Below are 21,694 nucleotides of genomic sequence, written 5' to 3'. Positions count from 1 at the left end.
TCAGAACCACAGGACATCCATAAAGTGGTATAAAATTCAATCTGGTCAAATCCAATGCGTACATGACTTGAATAGAAGTTTAAATGTAGGATTTTAACTGTGCCTATTTCCAGCTGGTTGCAGCAAAATTAAAACAAAGTCCACAAAGATAGGCCAATCTGAAACTGTTGGTGTAAGCAACTCAGCATGCCTGGACCTAGGGTTGCCAATCCCCAGGTGGGGGCAGGGGATCCCCCGGTTTGGAGGGCCCCCCCCCCGCTTCAGGGTCGTCAGAAAGCGGGGGGAGGGGAGGGAAATGTCTGCTGGGGACTCTGTTATTCCCTATGGAGATTTATTCCCATAGAAAATCATGGAGAATTGATCCGCGGGTACCTGGGGCTCTGGGGGGGCTGTTTTTTGGGGTAGATGTACCAAATTTTCAGTATAGCATCTAGTGCCTTTCCCCAAAATACCTCCCAAGTTTCAAAAAGATTGGACCAGGGGGTCCAGTTCTATGAGCCCCAAAAGAAGGTGCCCCTATCCTTCATTATTTCCTATGGAAGGAAGGAATTGAAAAGGTGTGCTGACCCTTTAAATGTGATGGCCAGAACTCCTTTTGGAGTTCAATTATGCTTGTCACAGCCTTGATCTTGGCTCCACCCCTAATGTCTCCTGGCTCCACCCCCAAAGTCTCCTGGCTCCACCCCCAAAGTCCCCAGATATTTCTTGAATTGGACTTGGCAACCCTACCTGGACCTCTTCCTTGGATGGGTTGCCTCTCTTTGTCTTAACCTGGGAGCTGCCCTCTGACCCCCTCCTCTCACTTTGTCTTCTCACTCTCTCTGCATGGCCTTCCATGGAGCCACATGTCTTTGCAGTTCTCTCCTGAAGACTCAATGCCCTCATATTTCCATATACAATGCTGGATAAGCTGGCCACCTGTGATACTGAAAGTACTCTTAAGACTAGGCTTCCTTATATTTTTTGGACTGCAACCTGGATGTGAACTTGAATTCTACTTGAATAAACGGTAAGTTCACCTTTTTTTGCAATATACTTCTTGAGAGATTTATTTGCTGCACTCATGCTTCTATGACTAGGCAAACTCTGCTATCATATGAACCAAATATCCCAATAGGTAAACCGCCAATCAAAGAGCAAGCATCCATTCAGCGTGGACAAGTCCTATTCCCAACAGCAAATGGAGGCACAGAGTAGGACAAACGCAGAGTTCGATTCAGTCAGAGAAGGTGCAGTGTAAGATGTGATAAGAATTCCCCCAAAGAGCGGGGTGTGCTGAGTCATTAGCACCTACACTGAGTGGCTATGCACTTGAATAAAAAGTTGTTAATCTTTAAGGTGCCTTTGGACACCTGTGCAATTTAACTGTGCCCATGAAAAGTCTGGATGCTGGATTTGATTCCATCTTCTTGTTATGCTACTGTGTGAATGCCTGCTGGTGTCAGAGATGGGGCAATTTGGGTGGGAAAGTAAAGCATACTCCCCAGGGCTTTTTTTTTTGTAGAAAAGGCCCAGCGGGAACTCATTTGCATATTAGGCCATACCCCCTGATGTCACCACTGTTTCACACAGGAACTCATTTGCATATTAGGCCACACCTCCTGACACCAGGCCAGCTGGAACTGCATTCCTGTGAGTTCCTGCTCAAAAAAAACCCCGATACTCACCCAAGTCATGTCCTTCACAGAGTGAGTCCAGCACATTGTCCAAATTCATTAAAAGAAATTAGTGGGCTAAGCATGCTCCATCGTTATATTTTCAAGTCCTGCTTCCAATCCTTGCCAACTATTAAAATTATGATTAGGAAAACAAGAACCTGCTTCTTAGAAAGGCTGGTTTCCTTAAAGCCTGAACTGTAACTTGGCTGTAATTTGGTCCCCCTAAATCCAGTTCTCGCCAAACTTGGAGAGCAGGTAGGGAAAAGTCAGCTGGAGACTTGCAGTGAGTTTGGTGACTCTAGCCCACAGGAGGACTGTTCTGCCACATCACAAACCTCAAAAAATGAACCAGTTCAGTAAATGGGAAGGTCCATAAAGGTTTGTGATGTGGTAGAACCATCAACTGAAATGAAGCTCCATTTTCCCAGTTCATGCCCATCTCCAATTAGGAGTAGGCTTTTGTTTGCTGAGATTTCTCTTAGGCATTTGGTATTGATGTCTCTTCTTCCACAATAAAAACAGGTTTGTAAAAAAATAAATTAAAAAAATTCAGATATCAATATCAGATTGATCAAATCTGAATTCTGGCTGTACAGTTCCTTCATCCTTTTAAAGAACATAAGAAGAGCCCTGCTGGATCAGACTAATAGTCCATCTAGTCCAGCATCCTGTCTCACACAGTGGCCAACCAGTTCCTCTGGAGGGCCAACAACAGGGCACAAAGTCCAAGGCTTCCCCCCAGTGTTGTTTCCTGGCTCTACCAGGGGAAGGCCTTGGCCTCTATGCCCTATTGTTGGCCATTCAGAGTAACTAGTTGGCTGCTGTGCGCTCTGTACAAGATGGCAGACATAGACAGAAAGCAGATACCAGAAAAGACAGAAAGCCAAACCCTCAAGTCGTCAGAACTAATTTAAACCATAGAGGATTCCAACAAAGACTGCAAAGAAGGCGAGAGCTTTCAGCAAGTATCCAATGAAACTGGACGAGTCTTCTACCACCCGGGTTCTGATGGGCTTCAGGGTCCGCTCCATCTGGGTCATGATGGCCTTCCTGGCTCCATCCCACTTCCCTGGTCCAACCAGGCGGAACTGGTAGGGGGAGCAAGGCCCAAAGAAGATCTTCATGGCCAGCTTTGGATCACTGAGAAGTAGAGCAGGCACACTGGGCTTTATGCCAATAGAGCAAGCCAGCTGGTCCATGTAAGTGAGGCAATCTGTTTTCAGAACTTCATCGTAGGTCAAGCCGAACCTTCACCGATAAATGAAAAGGGGGAAAAAAGAACAGCAGGTGAAAACCAAAAGCACAGGATTTGAATACCTTGTCTTTTTTAAGACTCTGTGGCCCTGTTCACACAGCGTGTAGAGTCCGCGTTAAACTGACCCGGTTCTGTTCCAAATATCTTTGTTCCAGATATTATCGATCAGACTGCCATACTGCAATTCGAATCACTCAGCGGTGAAATCATCTTCTGCCGTCCACACGACGGCACCATGCAGTTCTTTTTTCCTCCACTTTTATGCGCATTGTGCGCATGTGTGACTTATGTGCATATGTGCACATGTGCGTGTGCATAGGTTAAAACATTATGTGGTTATGCAGTTATGCGCATATTGCGAAGTAGTAAAAAAAAATGGCGACCGTAAACCAGATGTCTGAGGCTCCTTTTGCTCCAGGACAGCCTTTAGACATCTGGAAGTTGGTCGAGAACTATCCAGATGAGGAAACTAAGAGGTGAAACCAGAGAACTCAAAAAACACTGCAAAGGAGCAGGTAACAAAATACTCCGGTTCTGAGAAGGATTGGGAGGGCTACTACAAGTTAATACCGGGAGGCAGATGTTGCTGTCTGATCAGCCACTTTTAATCTGGTATGAAACAGCAGCGACAACTGATTATACTGTGCATCAGAACAGCCCCTGGATGTCATGGTCTTATTGGGGGACTTCAGACAACAACCATAAACAGAAAATCAACATTCCGCAACTGTAGCCACACATAATCCCTTCACATGTCAGCAATTGCATGGAAAGGAGGAGTGGATATGAGCATGCTAACCCCATCCCCTTCTCTTCGCAATCACCAACCTGTGAACATAGCATGCAGACATGGAGGAAGAGTACAAATATAGAAGAAGAAGACCATAGATTTATACCCCATCCTTCTCTCTGAATCAGAGTCTCAGAGCTGCTTACAATCTCCTTTACCTTCCTCCCCGACATAGACACTCTGTGAGGTAGGTGGGGCTGAGAGAGCTCTCCAAGAAGCTGCCCTTTCAAGGACAGCATCTACGAGAGTGATGGCTGATCCAAGACCATTCCAGAAACCCAGTTCTCTCAGATAAGAGTCTGCACACTTAACTACTACACCAAACTGGCTCTATTGGTATAGTTTGAACTTTCATCCAAGGAACCTTCTTCCAGCCTAAGGAACATTCCTCCATCTCAGGGCTCTTTTTCTAGCAGGAGCTTCTCTGCATATTAGGCCACACCCCTCTGATGTAACCAATCCTCCAAGAGCTTACAGTAGGCCCTGTACTAAGAGCCCTCTAAACTCTTGGACGATTGGCTACATCAGGGGGACGTGACCTAATATGCAGAGGAGTTCCTGCTAGAAAGAGAGTCCTGCATGATCTTAATTCAGATAACTCCAATTGGAGAAAGCCTTGTTAGGCTGGTAGAAGGCTTCAGTCTTTGCTTATTGGATTAGTAGGCTTAGGATAGGATACACCCCATCCTTTCCCCTGTGATGAGGGATGCTACTTACCAAATGTTCTTGGCCACAGTGATGATGGTACCAATGTGTGTATATTTCCTGTGGGAGTAGGAGCCATGCTTACAAGCCAGTCAGCATGTGGAGGCAAGGTATTTCCTTTTCTCCATCCTCAATTTATTGCCTATCAACTTCATTGGGTACCCCAGTTTTTAGGACTGTTATGTCTCCAACCCATGCATGATTTTATGCCATGTCCTCCCTTTGTTGCCTCTTTTCTAAACTTCTAAGCGTCCTTGGTATGCCTCTTTGAATTGTGCCTGGAGGACACAAGAGGAGGCATGTGCTTTCTTGAGCACCCAGCAATTTGATAATGATTTATCTAAGGCAGAGCAACAGGAAGGAGGCTGCTGGGAGTGGCACAGTAGTTGCATTGCAAAAATGCTGATGTCTCCGGATCAAGCTTCTGTTACAGGTACAACAGCAAACCAGGTCAGGTTTCTTTTAGGTCATCTGGCAACCATAAATTGCCCTTCCATCCAGCAAAGGAGGGTGTGGCTGAACACAGAAGCTGCACACATACATTACAGTGAATGCACACATAATCCACATGCACAGTGCAAGTGATTTTGCTTTTTTTTTTTGTTTACACTACATTCAATGTAGATGCAGCTGAATAATTTGATTTAAATCCCACATTTATCCAGGTATTGGTCCCCCAATTTCCTCTGTAACATGAATGCTCATTGGCTGTTTGTGACAGAAGCCTGTGCACATGCGAGAAGTATGCGCCTTCACTGTAACATGAGAACAAGACTGTGTCTTTTTGGGGGGAAAGCAGCTTACCAGTTGATCTTGTTTTTCTTCTTCTCATTGACCTCTTCCATCATTGTGCTCACTGGAGGCAATTTGCATAAACCTAAAAGACAGGAAGAAAATGATTTTTTTTTTAGCTACTTGGGTTTTTTGTCCACTTGTCTTTTTAACAACATAAGCCACTCTATTTGTTCCCATTTCCCATAAACCCTCTATTTTTATTCCATACTTTGGGATCACAAACCCGGTCATAAGCAGACAAATGCAGTAATTCAAAGATACAGAATAATACAATCCAGTAATATAACAGATAATCAAATGCTAAATACAAAATATGTCATACTAAATACAATGCTAAATTATAAATACAAAATATGTCATTAAGAAAAAAAGGTCAACATAGATAAAGAGATAAAGAACTTTTTTGCAATGAATGAAAGCTTACAAGGGGGTCTCCATCTTAAACCACATGGCCACAGGGGGGCACACAAGATTATGTGGGAGTACTCACCTGGGTGTCCCTGTAGCTATGCAGGCTATCCTTTCAACATGCAAATCTGTAGCAATTTCCTTGCTTTCTTTGATTTTCATCCCTTCAAGTTCATTTTCTTGGCACTGTTTTCTAACAGTGCATTTGTACCAACTCTTCCCTTGTTTCACTTCCAAACCGAAGGTAATTCAAAAGTATGCAGATTCCCTTGGATTTCCCCAACCCCTTTGCCACCCCTTGAAGGTTACTCCTTGCCCACATCGAGGTCATTTTGCCCACGTTGCGCCTTCTGCCAGCCTCCTCACTTCATCAGTGTACAAGCTCCATTCTCCCTTGATTTTTTAATTTTAATTTTTTTTTTTTTACAAGCAGCATGGGTCTAGTGATATGAGACTATTGCTAATCTTGGATTGCTGAATTTAAAAAAAAAATTAAAATCACAGGGGAAAGTTTAAAAGGACCTGCACGAGGTTTAGTTCCCTGCTGGTATATATATATATATATATATTTCAGTGCTGCATGCAAGCAAAATAAAGGAGGGGGAAATCATCAGAACAGAATGAAATTGGCATGAGATGTAAAAAGAGAGAGAGAACGGAATGAGAAGCCTAAAGTTTTGAAAAGATTTCCCCCTTTAATGCTGTAGTGAACAAAGTTTTTTGGGGTGGGGGGACCATTATGGCAGTCTCTGGAAGCCTAACTTTAAAACAGCTTCCCTTTCCGGCTCCATTTTGCTCATATGTTAACCCACACTCTGTGGCCTATTTTGGAATTTGATATACAATTGCATTTCTTTTACTTTGTGAGTTGCCCTAAGGAGAACTTTGAAAACAAGTATGAATCTCTACATTAATTTGTACGTTACTCATCTATATTGAATGTGTTGTTTTGTTACAATGCTGGTGGTTGTTTTCCAGAAAATATATTATTTTGAAAAAAAAAAAGGAGAACTTTGGAGAAGCAGCATACAAAAATGTAAAAAAAAAAACCCAATGAAAGTTTAGTCTAAATAAAGAATGATATGAAGATATTTTATGGCTGTTTATGTTTTGCAATGTACTCTTGTTTCATCAGTGCTATATTTGGTTTGCCTCATGCAGATAACTCTCAGCCAAGGCCATCTCTACCTACTCAATGGGTTCCTGAGGTGTACAGAAAAACAGGATGTTAAAAAGGGGAGAGGGAATAACAAAAAAAGCCTAATGTGGACTGAGCATGCTCTAGGAGGGATCTGGGAAGTTCAAAGCAGCCCTTTGAGCCTGTAGATACAAAGGCTCCTAAGTGGGGGAAGGAGAAAACAATAGGTTGGATCCCAGAGATCTATTGTTCTGGCATCATTCAGTGGAAGGAGACCTCCTTTTCGAAACACATGATTTAGGGGAAGGCTCCTTCTGTTATGAGAATGTGCTGTCTTTGTTTGGGATATAGCTCCATAAATATTTCCTTGATTTTACAGAATCATTGTATTTCATCCTACCTACCCTTAAAAACTCGGGTGACCCAGCGTGCTTGGGTTTCCACAACTGGCATGATCGCCCCAAGAGGCCTGAGGAAGCCTATGATGGCCAGCGTTGGCTTTTCCAGCTTAGGCGGGAAAATGTATTTGTACAAGGAAGCGTGTTTGTCCTCAATCTTGATGATGGACTCATCGATGAAAGGGAAAGAGACTTTGTAGCCAGTGGCAAAGACAACGATGTCCACTTCCTCTTCAACTTGGCTGTCCTTGAACACAACAGAATTTTCTTTGAACTCCTTCACGCCGGGCCTGACGGAGACCTTCCCGGTGATGATGCGTCCAGGAAGTTCATCGTTCAGTATTGGTTCTCTCATCACAGACCTAGAGTGGGAGGAGCAGGGGAAGGACCCAAAGAGAGACATTAGTATTTTGACAATGTTGCCCAGCATGTTGTCAAACAAAGATGAAGGAATTGGGGCTGAATTTCCTTTGCTAGGTTTTGTTTTTTTATTACCCCTTCTGACACTATAAAGCAAGGGTGTCAAACATGTGCCCCAGGGGCCAAATCAGGCCCCTGGAGGGTTTCTATCAGCCCCCCAAGCAACTGGCCATCATCTGCTTCCTTCTCCCTCTCTCTTGTTTCCTTCTGCATCACAACTTGGTTTTCCAGGCTTGCTCAAATGCACAGGAGCTACAGAGGAAAGCCTTTATCTTCTCTACTGGCTGAGGCTCTTCCCCTGGGGAGGAAGGGGGGGAGGGAGAGCTTGCTTTGCTAGGCTCTCTCAATTGCACAGCAGAGCTACTGAGCCAAGCCTCTCTTACTTCCTGGAGATATGGAAGCAGAGCTTGAGGGCAATGAAGTTTGTGGAGGGGACTGAGCACAGTTGTGATGCATAGAGTTAGAGCTGCAAACTTCAGGTTTGGAAAAAACCTGGAGATCTGAGGGTGGAGACTGTTGTTTAGGGAGAGGAGACACCTCAGTAGGGTATCGTGCCATGCAGCCTTGCTTTCCAAAGCAGCCACTGTCTCCAGGAGAAGTGGAATAAATGTTTCAAATAAATGGATAACAAGTAAATAAGCAATTTATGAACTCTGCAGATCAGCTGCAAATCTGGGAGATTTCCAGCCCCCACCTGGTGGTTGGCAACCCAGTGAGAATTCACCCTCTGAAACTGCTGCTTTACACAGGGGAAATGGTTGCTATCATTAGGGGATCAGTTGTAGTTCTTGGAGAACTTGAAGCTCCACTTCAAGACTGGCAGCCCTCGTCCTTGGGGAATATGTCAATTTTACTTTTCTGAATACGGCCTAGACGTTCTCATTTTTACGCACACATATATGCTACACTTCTGTTGGCTTTCTTTTCTGTTTCCACGTCAACCTCCAGTTTTGCCCCAAGTACCTCTCCCTTGGGACTATCCCGTAGTTTGCGTGGTTAAACCACTGGTTCATTCGGGTTGCAATCAGCCAGCCAGTTACGCGACCCGGGACGGCATTCCGGACAAAGTTCATAAACCTAGTAAGGAACACCATGTCCCATGGGTAACCATCATCAAACACGCGGCTTATCACCCAAGCGCCTCTCTCTGTGCTGAGCATCACCTAGAAGAACATCAGAGAAGATCATCAAAACACAGCAGCACCTAATGACAACCTGCAGTCACAACACATAACCGAGAGCATAGGTTTAAATGAGTTTCAGACTGAGTACAAGTTTGTTTAATTCGATTTGTATCCTGCCCTCCCCGCCAAGGCAGGCTCAGGGCAGCTCACATATGCTCATGCATATACATGAGTAGAGGAAAGGAAAGGTCCCCTGTGCAAGCACCAGTCGTTTCCAACTCTGGGTGATATTGCTTTCACAACGTTTTCACAGCAGACTTTTTATGGGGTGGTTTGCCATTGCCTTCCCCAGTCATCTACACTTTCCCCCCAGCAAGCTGGGTACTCATTTGACCAACCTCGGAAAGATGGAAGGCTGAGTCAACTTTGGGCCGGCTACCTGAACCCAGCTTCCGCTGGAATCGAACTCAGGTCGTGAGCAGAGAGTTCAGACCACAGCACTGCAGTACTGCTGTTTTACCACTCTGTGCTAAGGGGCTGCATGAGTATAAACATTTAATAAAAACATAAAGACAATAAAAGCAATTTAAAACATAGAAATTAACATTCCAGGTGCATTGATCTTAAGTTATGTTGCCTTGCTATTCCAGCTAGGGGTGAGGTCAGATGTTCAGAAAACCCTACTACAGGCATGAGTGGAGTCCGGAAGCATGTCGGATTTTAAGCGGTTGTCCAAACGTTAGCATCTGTGAATGGTGGTTAGCTCGTTCAAGTCCCGCATTCAGACGACTGGGGCGCGGACTAATTTGATACTGCTTTAAATCCGGAACAAAATTCTTCTGACGGTTCCTGAGTGAAATTTCTCTGTTTGAACACTCCATCTTTGGTGACTCGTTGGAAGCGCACCACCGCTTCCCGCCCAAAGCCTCCTGCAAGTGATATCACTGTGCCAGTGAATGAGCAAGCGAATGTTGGCTTGATAAATCGTTTACGCACCCCTATGTCCGGAAACAAAACTCACTTTTGAAACTAGATGTGAACTGATTTGAACTAGATGTGAAGTACATGTGAACTGATTTGAATTCCTGGGGTTTTTTTCTGCACGCGTAGTGCTCGTGCTGGAAAAGTAGTGCCAACGGACTAGCAAAACTGTTAGTGATCCAACCCATTTAAAAGCGATGTGCATCCCCACCCTTGAGAACGAGGTCATGGTGGGTGTGCGAGGTCTCTCGTGGAGAAGGGAGGAGACGCTGGATCTGCTCGATAGTGCAGATAGCGGGCATCACTGTGCCTGCACTAATGCAAATTGACGTCTCATGAAATGAGGTCCGGTAGAGCACTCTGATCGACCAGCGACGGGACCCACATGGGATAGAACGGGAGCCTGGCTGTTGTCTGATCGGAAAATTGGTTGTGCGGATTATAATAGAGGCGCGTCGCAGATGGATTTAATGGTGAGTGTGACTGCACCTCACAAAGCAAATCTTAGTGGTCCAGATGTTCTATATAGAGCAGATTGCAAGAGGTGGTCCAGCTATTTTTGGAGACTGTAGTAGTCAGCGGTCTAAATTGCTAATGCCTGGTGGATGAGTGATGTCTTACAGGCCCCGTGGAACTGTACAAGCTCTCGCAGGGCCTTGACCTCCTCAGAGAACTCATTCCACCAGTGTGGGGCTACTACAGAAAAAGCCCTAGCTCTAGTTGTCGTGAGACTGGCCTCTTTAGGACCAGGGATTGAAAGTAGGTTTTTAGACCCAGACCGAAGTGCTTTCTGGGGAACACGTGGGGAAAGGCGGTCCCTAAGGTATGTAGGTCCCTGGCCATATAGAGCTTTGAAGGTAAGAACCAGCACCTTGAAACGAACCTGGTATATGAAGTTATGTGAAGCCCTGGCAAAAAGATCTTGCCTTGGAGGTGGATCCAGAAAATGTCTATTGACAAAAAGATACACTTCCTTGGTGAGCTTGAAAGTCTGACAAAATGTGGCAAAAACCGATGGCATAGAAACAGAGAAGATTGTGATGTTTTGGTGGCAGGAAGTTTATAGGCATATGCAGTAGCTGTACAACATTTTTTGTGGGAAACCAAGGCAGAACCCACAGCTACTGCACATGCCTATAAAGCTTCTGCCACCAAACATTACAGTCCACAAATGACAGCAGTGATCAGTGTAAAGTAGACCAAACCTGTGCCACTGTCAGAAAACAGGCATTAAACTAACCAGTATTCAAAGCAGATAGCTCAAGAAAGCGAAATAAGCTGCTGACTACAAGTCAAATCGCATAATTATATAGAAAATATGCAGAAAACATCTTTTATAGTTGGACAACACTGAAACTAAGACTGAGGCCTAGAATAACTGACAAATTTCACACAGAGTATAATTTAATGCACATGTCATTGTGAGCATCTATTTTCTAAAAGAAAGGTAGGATACACATTTTCAAAATAAAATAAATACAAATAACTCAGAAGACAGATGCACACATACCGATTTCCCACTCACCTTACGCCGCTCTCACGTTCCTCTTCTCAGCGGTGCTTCCTTCCTATTTCACACTATCTGCCCCAGGGCTGCAAGTAATGTTGGCGTTTTCACGTGGCAAACAGAAACTGGTTTTTAGCGGTTTCTGTTTGCTACATGAAAACGCCGACGTTACTTGCAGCCCCGGGGCAGATAGTGTCAAACCGGAAGGAAGCCCCGCTGAGAAGAGGAATGTGAGAGTGGCGTAAGGTGAGTGGGAAATCGGTCACAGATTACCAAAGAAAACACACACATGCATTAGATTTGGTCTTAGAATTAAAACAGGAATGAGTACATGCATGACTTTCATGTACACACAGAGTATTATACACACAATCCATACATAGCATAGGTGGAAGTCCTAAAGACACTTTCCCATGGAATGACAAGAAACTAACTTCTCACTAGACCTGTTTAGGATGGCTTCCGCACTAGTGCACAAATCAAGATATTAAGTCAATAAATATATCCTTTTGCTCAGTTTTTCTGGGGAATTGAGACTCTTGGCAGATTCTGAAAATGTAGCTATATTTATTTTCCCCTGGATGATAGCTGGCCTTTATCTACTCTTTAGAGGCATTTGCCTACATATAATGACCAACTCCTTCCCTTTTTCAGCTTTAAGGATTCTGCTAAACTCATAAAATCGGTTGCCAGGTTCCCCCTGGACGTCAGCAGGGAATTGGGGTGGGAGTGGGGGGTAAGCCATGGTTTCTGAAAGAAGATTTTTATTTCAGGAAGTCATAAACACAATAAAGGTGATTCTGGTCTTAGAAAATCCACCCTGGGCCAAAGGGAATCTTAGGGTGATTACAGACCGGCACTTTGGGCCGACTCAGAGACACCTTAGAAATCGACCAGAAAAATCCTTCCACACAAACATCTGCTGCCCATCCTTGTCCCACACTCATCCCATCCTCTGGCCTCCACAGTGCAGCTCAAAAAGCTACCACTTCCAAAGCGGTAGCAAATTTTTGAGCCAAATGCCAGTCGCCTCCTCACCATCTGGAAGTGGATGGACGTAAGCGAGGCGCCTTGGTGGTGTGAAACCACCAAGCCGCCCCAAGCCGCATCTGGCTTTTTTTTTTTTTTTTTACAAAAAACTGTTCATGAGCGCATGGGTACATGCACACTAAAAATGTATGGGGGGGGGGAACCAAACTGAACAACAGGAATGGTGTGTGATAGCCATCTGATTGCGCCTGTGTTGCCCTGTGGATGGGATGGGGACGGCTTGCGGGTTGAGTGCGTGGAGGCTTCGGGATGGCTCTTTTTGAGCTGGCCTAATTGGAATGCCTCCCATCTGCCCCACATCATCCATCTGTTATCAGCCTTAGACTAGCAGAATAAGATAGATATTTGAGTGGAGTCTGGAGCACTCGCAAAAAAGATTTGGTCACCACTGTTTTAACTGCAAAATTCTCTTATTCTGAAAACAAACTCTCCATAAGGAAGCCCTCCTACCAACAGTATAAAGGATTTATTTTAAGACAAAATATGTAGGGCAGTGTACCCATCCTGGCTACAACTCTGACTTTGCTTCACATGTTTTTCTTGTGAAGAACTGAGAACATACAAAAGGAAACTGTTCTCAAGGGCTTCAGTTGTGGTGTTCGTATTGGGCCAATTCTGAAATCCATCTGCCACAAAACTTTCCCAGCAGTTCCAATTCCAACTGCATTTATTAGTGTTCTAGCTCTTTCAAAAACTCCTTACAGTTCAGAACAGAAGGAATCCATTCTGCGCAATTACATATTTACAGTTTGAGCTACTTGCAAGGAGCATCGACAGATGCAGCTGCAAATTAACAGAGTAAAACCCATCCCTGCTGGGTGTGTTTTGAGCAGACTTCCATCTAGTTGGAACTAGGGCTCCCAACATGGCCTAGACAGATGCCAGGAGGTGCTTGGGGAGCATGGAGTTTAGGGAGGATGTGAAGTCACTTCAAGGTGATGCTCTAGGAATTTCCCCAAAGCACTATGTTAAGCACCACATAGACTAGGAGAAATTCCTAGAGGGATTTTTTTTCTCCTGCTCCTCAAATTCTTCAATTCCCCACCAAGCCTAGGCAATTGAGAAGCCTAGCAATTGAGAAGCCGACTCTCTAAGCTGTGGAGTCATGTGAGCAAAAATTCTACTTTGTGAGCTACTGGCATTAAAGCTGTGAGCTACTGGAATTAAAGTTGTGAGCAACTGCATAAATTAGTTTGCTCTAGGTTTTGTTCTGGGGGGGAGAGCCCTTTTGCTACCGGGGCTTTGCTCTGTTCTCGCACAAGTTGCCCCGGAGCTGCGAGTCGGCGTGCCACTATTCCACAGCAAGCGGGATACACTGAATAGCATCGCAGTTCACTCTGGACTCTGGGCGATACACATCAGAATATAAGGTACATACATTTAAGAGAATAAATACATTCAGCTAAAATACCTAATAAACTCCACGGTGGTGGCTTATTAATTTCTTCTGTTCCATCACATTGGGAAGGGGGGGGGAGATCTGAGAGGCAAAAAATGAGACGTTCCACTTCTCTTAACAGTTGTGATCTCTTGTAAGGAAGCCACCATTATTATAACTAGGCTTCAATGTTCCCTCTTAGTTGAGACTGATTTCGCACTATGCTTGTTCCGGGTAGAGAGCCCTTTTGCATCTGGGGCTTTGCTCCGTTCTCGCACAAGTTGCCCCGGAGCTGCGAGTCAGCGTGCCACTATTCCACAGCAAGCGGGATACACTGAATAGCAGCGTGCCAAATCACAGCTCCGGGGCAACTTGTGTGAAAACAGAGCGAAGCCCCGGTTGCAAAAGGGCTCTCTACCCGGAACAAGCATAGTGCGAAATCAGTCTCAACTAAGAGGGATCACTAAAGCCTAGTTATAATAATGGTGGCTTCCTTACAAGAGATCACAACTGTTAAGAGAAGTGGAACGTCTCATTTTTTGCCTCTCAGATCTCCCCCCCCCCCTTCCCAATGTGATGGAACAGAAGAAATTAATAAGCCACCACCGTGGAGTTTATTAGGTATTTTAGCTGAATGTATTTATTCTCTTAAATGTATGTACCTTATATACCTTATATCGCCCAGAGTCCAGAGTGAACTGTGATGAGGTGATTAATTAAGTTTAATAAAAAAAAAACCAAGCAAACAAACTCTGATCCTCTTTTCCAAATGTAAGTAAAATGTAGCAAAGCTCTTTTCCAAAGCACAAAGTGATTGAGAAGAAAAGTACCTTTTGTGCCACGTGGCTGGCTTCCACTGCAATGTCAACTCCCGAATTCCCCATGCCAATCACAAGGATTTTTTTACCTTTGAATACATCTGGGGTTTTGTATTCTCGGCTGTGGAAATACGGCCCATTAAACTTGTTTATACCTGCGTAGAAACAAGAATGAAACTTGAAGCAGGTGCAACTCAAGCCTAGTAAGAAGATCCATGAGCTTGTATTCTGTTCCTCTGCTCAGTCAATTGGAAGCCTTCCTCTGGAAGCCACTGGAGGAAGAATCGTTGCCTTGGACCATAGGAAGGCTTGAGACATAGCTGGAGTGGCAGAATACAAGCATGCAAACCAGGGCCTTTTGCGTAGCAGGAACTCCTTTGCATATTAGGCCACACCCTTCTGATGTAGCCAATCCAGCTGGAGCTCACAGTACTAAGAGCCCTGTAAGCTCCAGGAGGATTGGTTACATCAGGGGGTGTGGCCTAATATGCAAAGGAGTTCCTGCTACCAAAAAAAAGCCCTGATGCAAACTAGCCTGATCTCATTAGGCCTTGGAAGTTAAGCAGGGCTGGTCCTGGTTAGTACTTGGATGGGAGACCAAGGAAATCCAGGGTTGCTACGAAGAGGCAGCCACTGGCACACCACCTCTATTCATCTTCTGCCTTGAAAGAGGGTTGAGATAAATTGGTTGTTACTTAATGGCAGTTTCCACTGCCATACAAATGGAGCACGTAAATTGCTCTTGACAGTATTATTTCAGCCAGCTGGAAGAGGGTCTCACATGAACGACTATTTCTCCCTACAGGGCTTTTTTTGTAGCAGGGACTCCTTTGCATATTAGGCTTCACACCCCTGATGTAGCCAATCCTCCAGGAGCTTACAGGGCTCTTAGTACAGGGCCTTCTGTAAGCTCCAGGAGGATTGGCTACATCAGGGGTGTAGCCAATGTAGCTAATATGCAAAGGAGTTCCTGCTACAAAAAAAAGCCCTGCCTCCCATATATATGTATAAAAAAAAATCTCCCTGCAAATAGAAAACAAATGTGTCAGTTCCAGTGGTATTAGCCATAGCTGTGTTTCCATTATGCAAGTTTTCTGTATGTAGCTATTCTTTGCTATGGATACATACTCAAACATGACGCATTCCATACACACCATACAGTGTTAATTCAAGCTAGCTATCAACAACTTCGGAAGAAAGGCATATACAACGTTGCCTATAAGCAAATCACACTTCAAAAGGCCTCTTCTAGGAAGAAAAAAACATCCTTGCATAAGAGGATATAACAGATGAAACAACATGTGGTTGCCTCTGTTATTCTTTTTGCCAGACACATGGAAGAGCTTTATGAATCTCAGCACTAAAGCAGAGAGAAACTCAGCATCGGCAGTACCGGGGAAAGAGTCGAGGGGCAGTGAGGGTTCAGTGAGGTAACCAATGCAAACCATCACAGCATCAAAGATGGCCGACTTCTGCTTCCCATCGGTCTCTGTGACAACATCCCACTGGCCGCTGGTTGTGAAGTCAGGGCACTTCTTTATGCTGATCACCGTAGTCTGAAACGTTTTGAGAAAACAGTGACGGTGAGTCCAGAAAGCAACGAGCCCAGAAATGCTCACAACTGGATTTAGTCATCAGTTTTTCGCTTAAAGGCACAAGCATGGTAATTGCTAGACCTACCGTTTGTAACACCCAGAAGTGATATAGCAGCATTGTCAACTTTCCTTTCCTCCCCCTGAGCAGGCAACAGTGAAGCCTCCAGCTATCACGGGAGGTCTGGCAAGCCTAAATTCCAGTCATGTTTAAACATCCTAACTGGAAGAATGCAAAGTTTGTCCACATCATCCTATTATGAAGGTTTTTTTTTTTTAAGTTTCACTTTAAGACAATCTTGAATTTAGTCAAAGGAAAACATGGCAGTGGTTTTTAAAGATGGTAGTTAAGATATAGGTCAAGTATGACAATTAGATTACTGAATTTTTTAGATTAGTGGTTTCTACCACAAGTCTGGGAATAGTTTGCATTCTGCATTGTGGTATGAAGGAGAAACTGAGCAACAACATTAGGGTTGCGAAGTCCCATTTTTAAAATATCTGGGGACTTTGAGGGTGGAGCCAGGAGACTTTGGGGGTGGAGCCAGGAGACACTGGGGTGGAGCTAGGGGGAGGGGGGGAAACGGCGCCGGGGAGCGTCGCTGTGCTGCCGTGGCTGCTCCTCCGAGATGGGCTCAGGCTGGGCCCATCTCGGAGGAGCAGCTGCGGGGGGGGGGGGGCGTCGTGTCGTCGTCGCGCGCTCCGCCTCTGCATTGGAATGGGGGGGGTGGAGGCGGGCCAGGAGCGTGGCGAGTCCAGGTCCTAGAGGGGCCCGGATTCGCGGCTCGCCATGCTCCTGGCCTGCCTCCACCCTCCCCTTCTCTGGTTTGGCTGCTCCTCCGAGATGGGCTCAGGCTGGGCCCATCTCGGAGGAGCAGCTGCCGGGGGGGGTGGCGGCGCGGCAGCGTCGCGCGCTCCGCTCAGCCTCTGGGTTGGAATGGGGGGGGTGGAGGCGGGCCAGGAGCGTGGCGAGCTGCGAGTCCGGGTCCTAGAGGGGCCCGGATTCGTGGCTCGCCATGCTCCTGGCCCGCCTCCACCCTCCCCTTCTCTGCTTTGGCTGCTCCTCCGAGATGGGCTCAGCCTGGGCCCATCTCGGAGGAGCAGCTGCGGGGAGGGAGGGGGCGGCAGCAGCGCGGCAGCGTCGCCCGCTCTGGGATGGGGTGCCCGCCGTTTCCCCCCCTCCCCCTGCTTCTGTTTTTTGGGGGAGCGGGGGAAGAGGGTGGAGAACCTGGCATCCCCCGCCAGAGCGGGAGGGTTGGGAAGGCTAAACAACATCCAAATTTAGACAGAATCCTTTCTGGACAGGGCTGGCCAAACTTGCTTAATGTAAGAGCCACATAGAATAAATGTCAGATGTTTGAGAACTGCAAGACATGAATGTCAGATGTTTGAGAGCTGGAAGGAAGGAAGGAAGGGAAATAGATGGAGGAAGGGAGAGGTGGAAAGAAAGCAATTTTAACTTTACATGTATTGTCAACCTGCCTACCTGAAGGACCGTCTCTCCCCACACGTTCCCCAGAGAGTGCTGAGATCGGGAACACAAAATCTCCTAGTCATCCCCGGGCCAAAGGAAGTCCGCTTAAAATCGACAAGGGACCGGGCCTTTTCTACTATGGCCCCCTCCTGGTGGAACCAGCTGCCGGAAGAGGTGAGGGCCCTGCGGGACCTTACCCAGTTCCGCAGGGCCTGTAAAACAACCCTCTTCCGGCTGGCCTATGACTAGCTGGTATAAGAAACTGCGCGCAGTTATATTGGATGTTCGCTGCCTCTAAATGTTTTAACTGTTTAAATGTTTTAAATGCTTTAATGTTTTAAATGGTCTAATGTTTGAATTTAAATGTTTTACACTTAATTCCTATTTATGTTAGACTCCTATGTTGTAACCCGCCCTGAGCCACTTGTTGGGAAGGGCGGGATAGAAATCACAAAATAAATAAATAAAAATATTTCCAAGTGCTGGCTACTTTAGCTTGAAGAAGTGATTTAAAGAGAGAAATGCCTTCTCCAAGCTGGCTGACAGGGTAGTGGGGGCTTTGAGAGTCACATAATATGTGTGAAAAAGCCACATGTGGCTCCTGACTCACAGTTTGTCCACTCCTATCTTAGGAGATATGAATGCTTGTACTAGTAAACAGAGAAGGATAAGTATGGCCTGTCTTCTAGGTCAGGCTAAATTTCATCAGTTTGTCTCTCTCCCACAGAGTCCGAAGGCCCTTCCACATTCTTGTCGCTTGTGTGTCCTGGGGTGTGTGTGTGTTTTCTGCACATTTTGCTCTCTAGTGGCCAACTCAATACTACATTGCTGTATATCCAGCATTAAAACCTGAAGTTTAAATCTTCAGGAAGATATACCAGACAACATACATTGCTATAATATCAAACTGACCACAAGGAGGAGCAAAATAAATGAGCCCCCTTCCCCTGAAGCAGCAGGGACACACAAGCAACATAAAATGAGATTGTAGAAGAGCCCAGAGAAACCAAGTGGGAGGACAGGAGAATGTGGAAGATGTTGTAAAAGATCACAACAACAACAAAATTACATAGTAAGGCCACTGTAATTAAAGAGAGCAAGTGTACTGTACCTCTAAACAATGAAGAAACATGAAACTGATAGCATTCTAGCATTCCTTAGAATTAAAAGCCTATTTCTACAAATGTTCAATGATGTTTGCATGGGGATGATAAAAAAAAAAATGATAGAACAGCATTACATCAAAACAAAAGCCATCTAATCCCTTTGAAACGAGCAACAAAAATGACACAAAACAGCAGGTGAGCCTTTTTTGGCAGGTCTTAATAAATGGTATCCCATAGCTTTTGTTTATTGGCTGGACAAGCTAAGCTCACTGAAATAATTTCCCCAGGAATCTGTAGTGTGTATTACATGTGTAGGGATCATGCAAAATCATGTGGTTCAATCCTTCTAAGGTTATAGAAATCAATAGGCGTTATTCTAATTAGGATGGCATTGCCAGTCTTCTGGGATAGGGACTTTTTGTGTTTGAGTTATAATAAGCTAGGATACACACACTGAAATATTGATTTTTTAAAAAATTACATTTTGGTTCCAAAATTGAACTGACGCAAAACCATGATAATTTACCTGGAACTGAATATGCTTCCGGAGATTAAAGTGTTTTGTGTAGAGGCGCAGATATTCCAAAAGCCTAGGATTGGGTAAAAAGACTGGAAAATCTTCTGGGTAGGGAAAATCCGCGAAGGCTGACATCTCCTTGCATGTGTTGCTGACCATAGATTTGTAGACGCTGGGTCTTCCCTCCTCCACATACTCCTGTTCACGAAACAGGAACACATAAAGACTTTTATCAAGATTTACTTAATCGTATTTTTAGGGAGATCCGTAAAGATAATTGTGAACCTTATCGATTTCCTTATTGCAGTGGTTTTCAAACTGGAGAACAGGACCACAAAGTGGGCCGTGTCTCTTATGTAGACCATGACATCACAAGTCCAAGACGGAGAAGATGTTCCAAGCTGTTCTGGGAGAGAAATCTTTGGGAGTCTGAATGGAAAATTTAATGGTAGGATTGCCTTTATGTAATGTGCCAAATGGGCACAAAAATTCAGCCCGCTGCTCAATAAATTGTTGAACTGCTAATTAATTGCTAATTCAAAATAAATTATGAACTTGCTCAGTGTTACAAGATCCCTGCATTTGATTTTTTTTTTTAAAGGAAAGAAGCATGGAGTTACCTCGCAAAGTGGATCTCAAAAAGCAGACAGAGTTGAAAATGCGTCCCACTTCAAAAAATTTGAGAACCACTGCCTTATTGGTTTGACCTCCCACAGAAAAGACGGTGCATGGTGTGACAGAGACTTCAAAGTCACCAGAATAGCAGCTTGTATCACACATCAAATACAGCATTTAAAAAAAAAATTGACCAGAAACTATAGACACATCTTTACTAAGGTGTATAACAGAATTGTAGTTTGATAAGAATCCTCCAGTCATTCAACAGAAGTCGTTTCTACCAATTCATATGTTCAGGGGTGGAATTTTAGCAGGAGCTTCTTTGCATATTAGGCCACGCACCCCTAATGTAGTCAATCCTTCAAGAGCTTACAAAAAAGAGCCTTGTCAGCTCTTGGAGGATTGGCTACATCAAGGTTGTGTGGCCTAATATGCAGAGGAGCTCCTGCTAGAATTTCACCCCTGCATATGTTACAAAGATGTGTTCTTGAGTTTGAACCTCCCAGGCATGTGGTGGCACAATTTGAATCAGGACTGCACACATGAGGAGAGAGTCCTTCCCACCCATGCCATCTTCCAGACCTGAAATGGCCCCTCAGAGCTGATATTTATCCTGTTGTCCCCAAAGGTCAAATAGCAGCTCCCTGAAGTCATTCCAGGACCTTCAAATAATTCAGTCCCAAGCCATATAGGGTCAAAACCCAAACCTTGAATTGAACTCCGGAGTGGATCAGTAGCCAGTAATTGCTAGACTATCAAGGTCACGTGCTCCCCATAGTTGGCTCTGACCAACAGTCTATTTGGTGCTGCCTCAAATGGGGGAGCACTTGTAAAGGAGAGTCCCTCTATGCACATGTTGTTGTGAGCTGTGTCAGGCTAACCCCAAGACGACTCATGTCTCTTGTACCATTTAGATGAGCTCTGAGGTCTACTGCCCCCCATGGTCCAATGTCACGGGACATAGCAGACTGCAGGAGGAGAGGGAGGCTGAACAATGCTTAGGTCCTCTATTCACCAGTTGCTGTTTGCATACATTTTACTCAAATTGGTCTAAATCAGGGCTTTTTTTTAGCAGGAACTCCTTTCCATATTAGGTCACATCTCCCTGATGTAACCAATCTCCCTGGAGTTTACAGTAGGCCCTGTAAGCTCTTGGACGATTGGCTACATTGGGGGGGTGGCCTAATATGCAAAGGAGTTCTTGCTACAATAATAAAAAAAGCCCTGGTCTAAATGCACTTGCTCTGGAGTAGAACTGGCAGAATAATCACAAGCATGTAGGAAAAAAAAAACAGCCAACATTTCAAATGTTGCCATTTGTTCAAATGTGAAATTTCAACTTGACTTACTTTTGGATGTGAATCTTCACACTGTCTACGGCAAGCAGGATGGTACTTCCAGACATGAATAACCTGTGGCCTCATTTACCCTCCCCGAGAGCATGCCCTCAGAGGTCAGTGGGGCCCCAAAGACAGTGCAGGGAGTGCCTGCCCTCCAACTCACCGTGAATCGCCACACTCCCCCAGTGTCACAGGTTCTCTCAAAGCAGGTGGGCTCCAATCCCTCATCCAAGCAGCATTTGATGGAGGTTAGCCCGCTCACACCTGCCCCAACAATGGCTACTGTCTTGACCATGGTTCCTTGACACAGAAGAGATAACACACAGGCAGTTTTAAAGGGTAGAATAGCTTTCCTAAGTCAGCTCTACATGTGGGTTGGGTCTTGATAAAGGAGGAGGAGGAGGAGATTTGGTTTTATACCTCACCCTTCACTAAGTGAAGGAATCTCGGAGTGGCTTCCAATCACCTCAGCTTCGCCTCCCCACAACCGACACCCTGTGAGGTAAGTGAGGTTGAAAGAGTTTCGAGAGCTGTGACTGACAAAAGATCACCCAGGAGGTTTCATGTGGAGGAGTGGGGAATCAAACCAGGTTCTCCAGATTAAAGTCTGCCACTCTTAACC

The 21,694-nt window shown here is 45.1% G+C and overlaps 1 protein-coding gene across 1 annotated transcript; it reads right to left on the bottom strand.

Moving 5' to 3' along the window:
* Positions 1–2,500: 2,500 nt before the first annotated feature.
* LOC132567011 (flavin-containing monooxygenase 1-like) lies at positions 2,501–21,368 on the bottom strand. The gene is made up of 8 exons (XM_060232587.1): positions 21,236–21,368; positions 19,124–19,312; positions 15,819–15,981; positions 14,438–14,580; positions 8,531–8,730; positions 7,154–7,509; positions 5,213–5,285; positions 2,501–2,906 (listed from the first exon to the last, which is right to left on the bottom strand). The coding sequence occupies exons 1-8, from the start codon at positions 21,365–21,367 to the stop codon at positions 2,564–2,566; spliced, it is 1,599 nt and encodes a 532-aa protein (XP_060088570.1). The 5' UTR covers position 21,368; the 3' UTR covers positions 2,501–2,563.
* Between the last annotated feature and the right edge of the window lie 326 nt (positions 21,369–21,694).

This window comes from Heteronotia binoei, chromosome 2 (genome assembly GCF_032191835.1).
Source record: "Heteronotia binoei isolate CCM8104 ecotype False Entrance Well chromosome 2, APGP_CSIRO_Hbin_v1, whole genome shotgun sequence".
Classification (NCBI taxonomy): Eukaryota; Metazoa; Chordata; class Lepidosauria; order Squamata; family Gekkonidae; genus Heteronotia; species Heteronotia binoei.
Note: the sequence above shows the minus strand (reverse complement) of the source record. Positions and strands in the feature narration are given on the sequence as shown.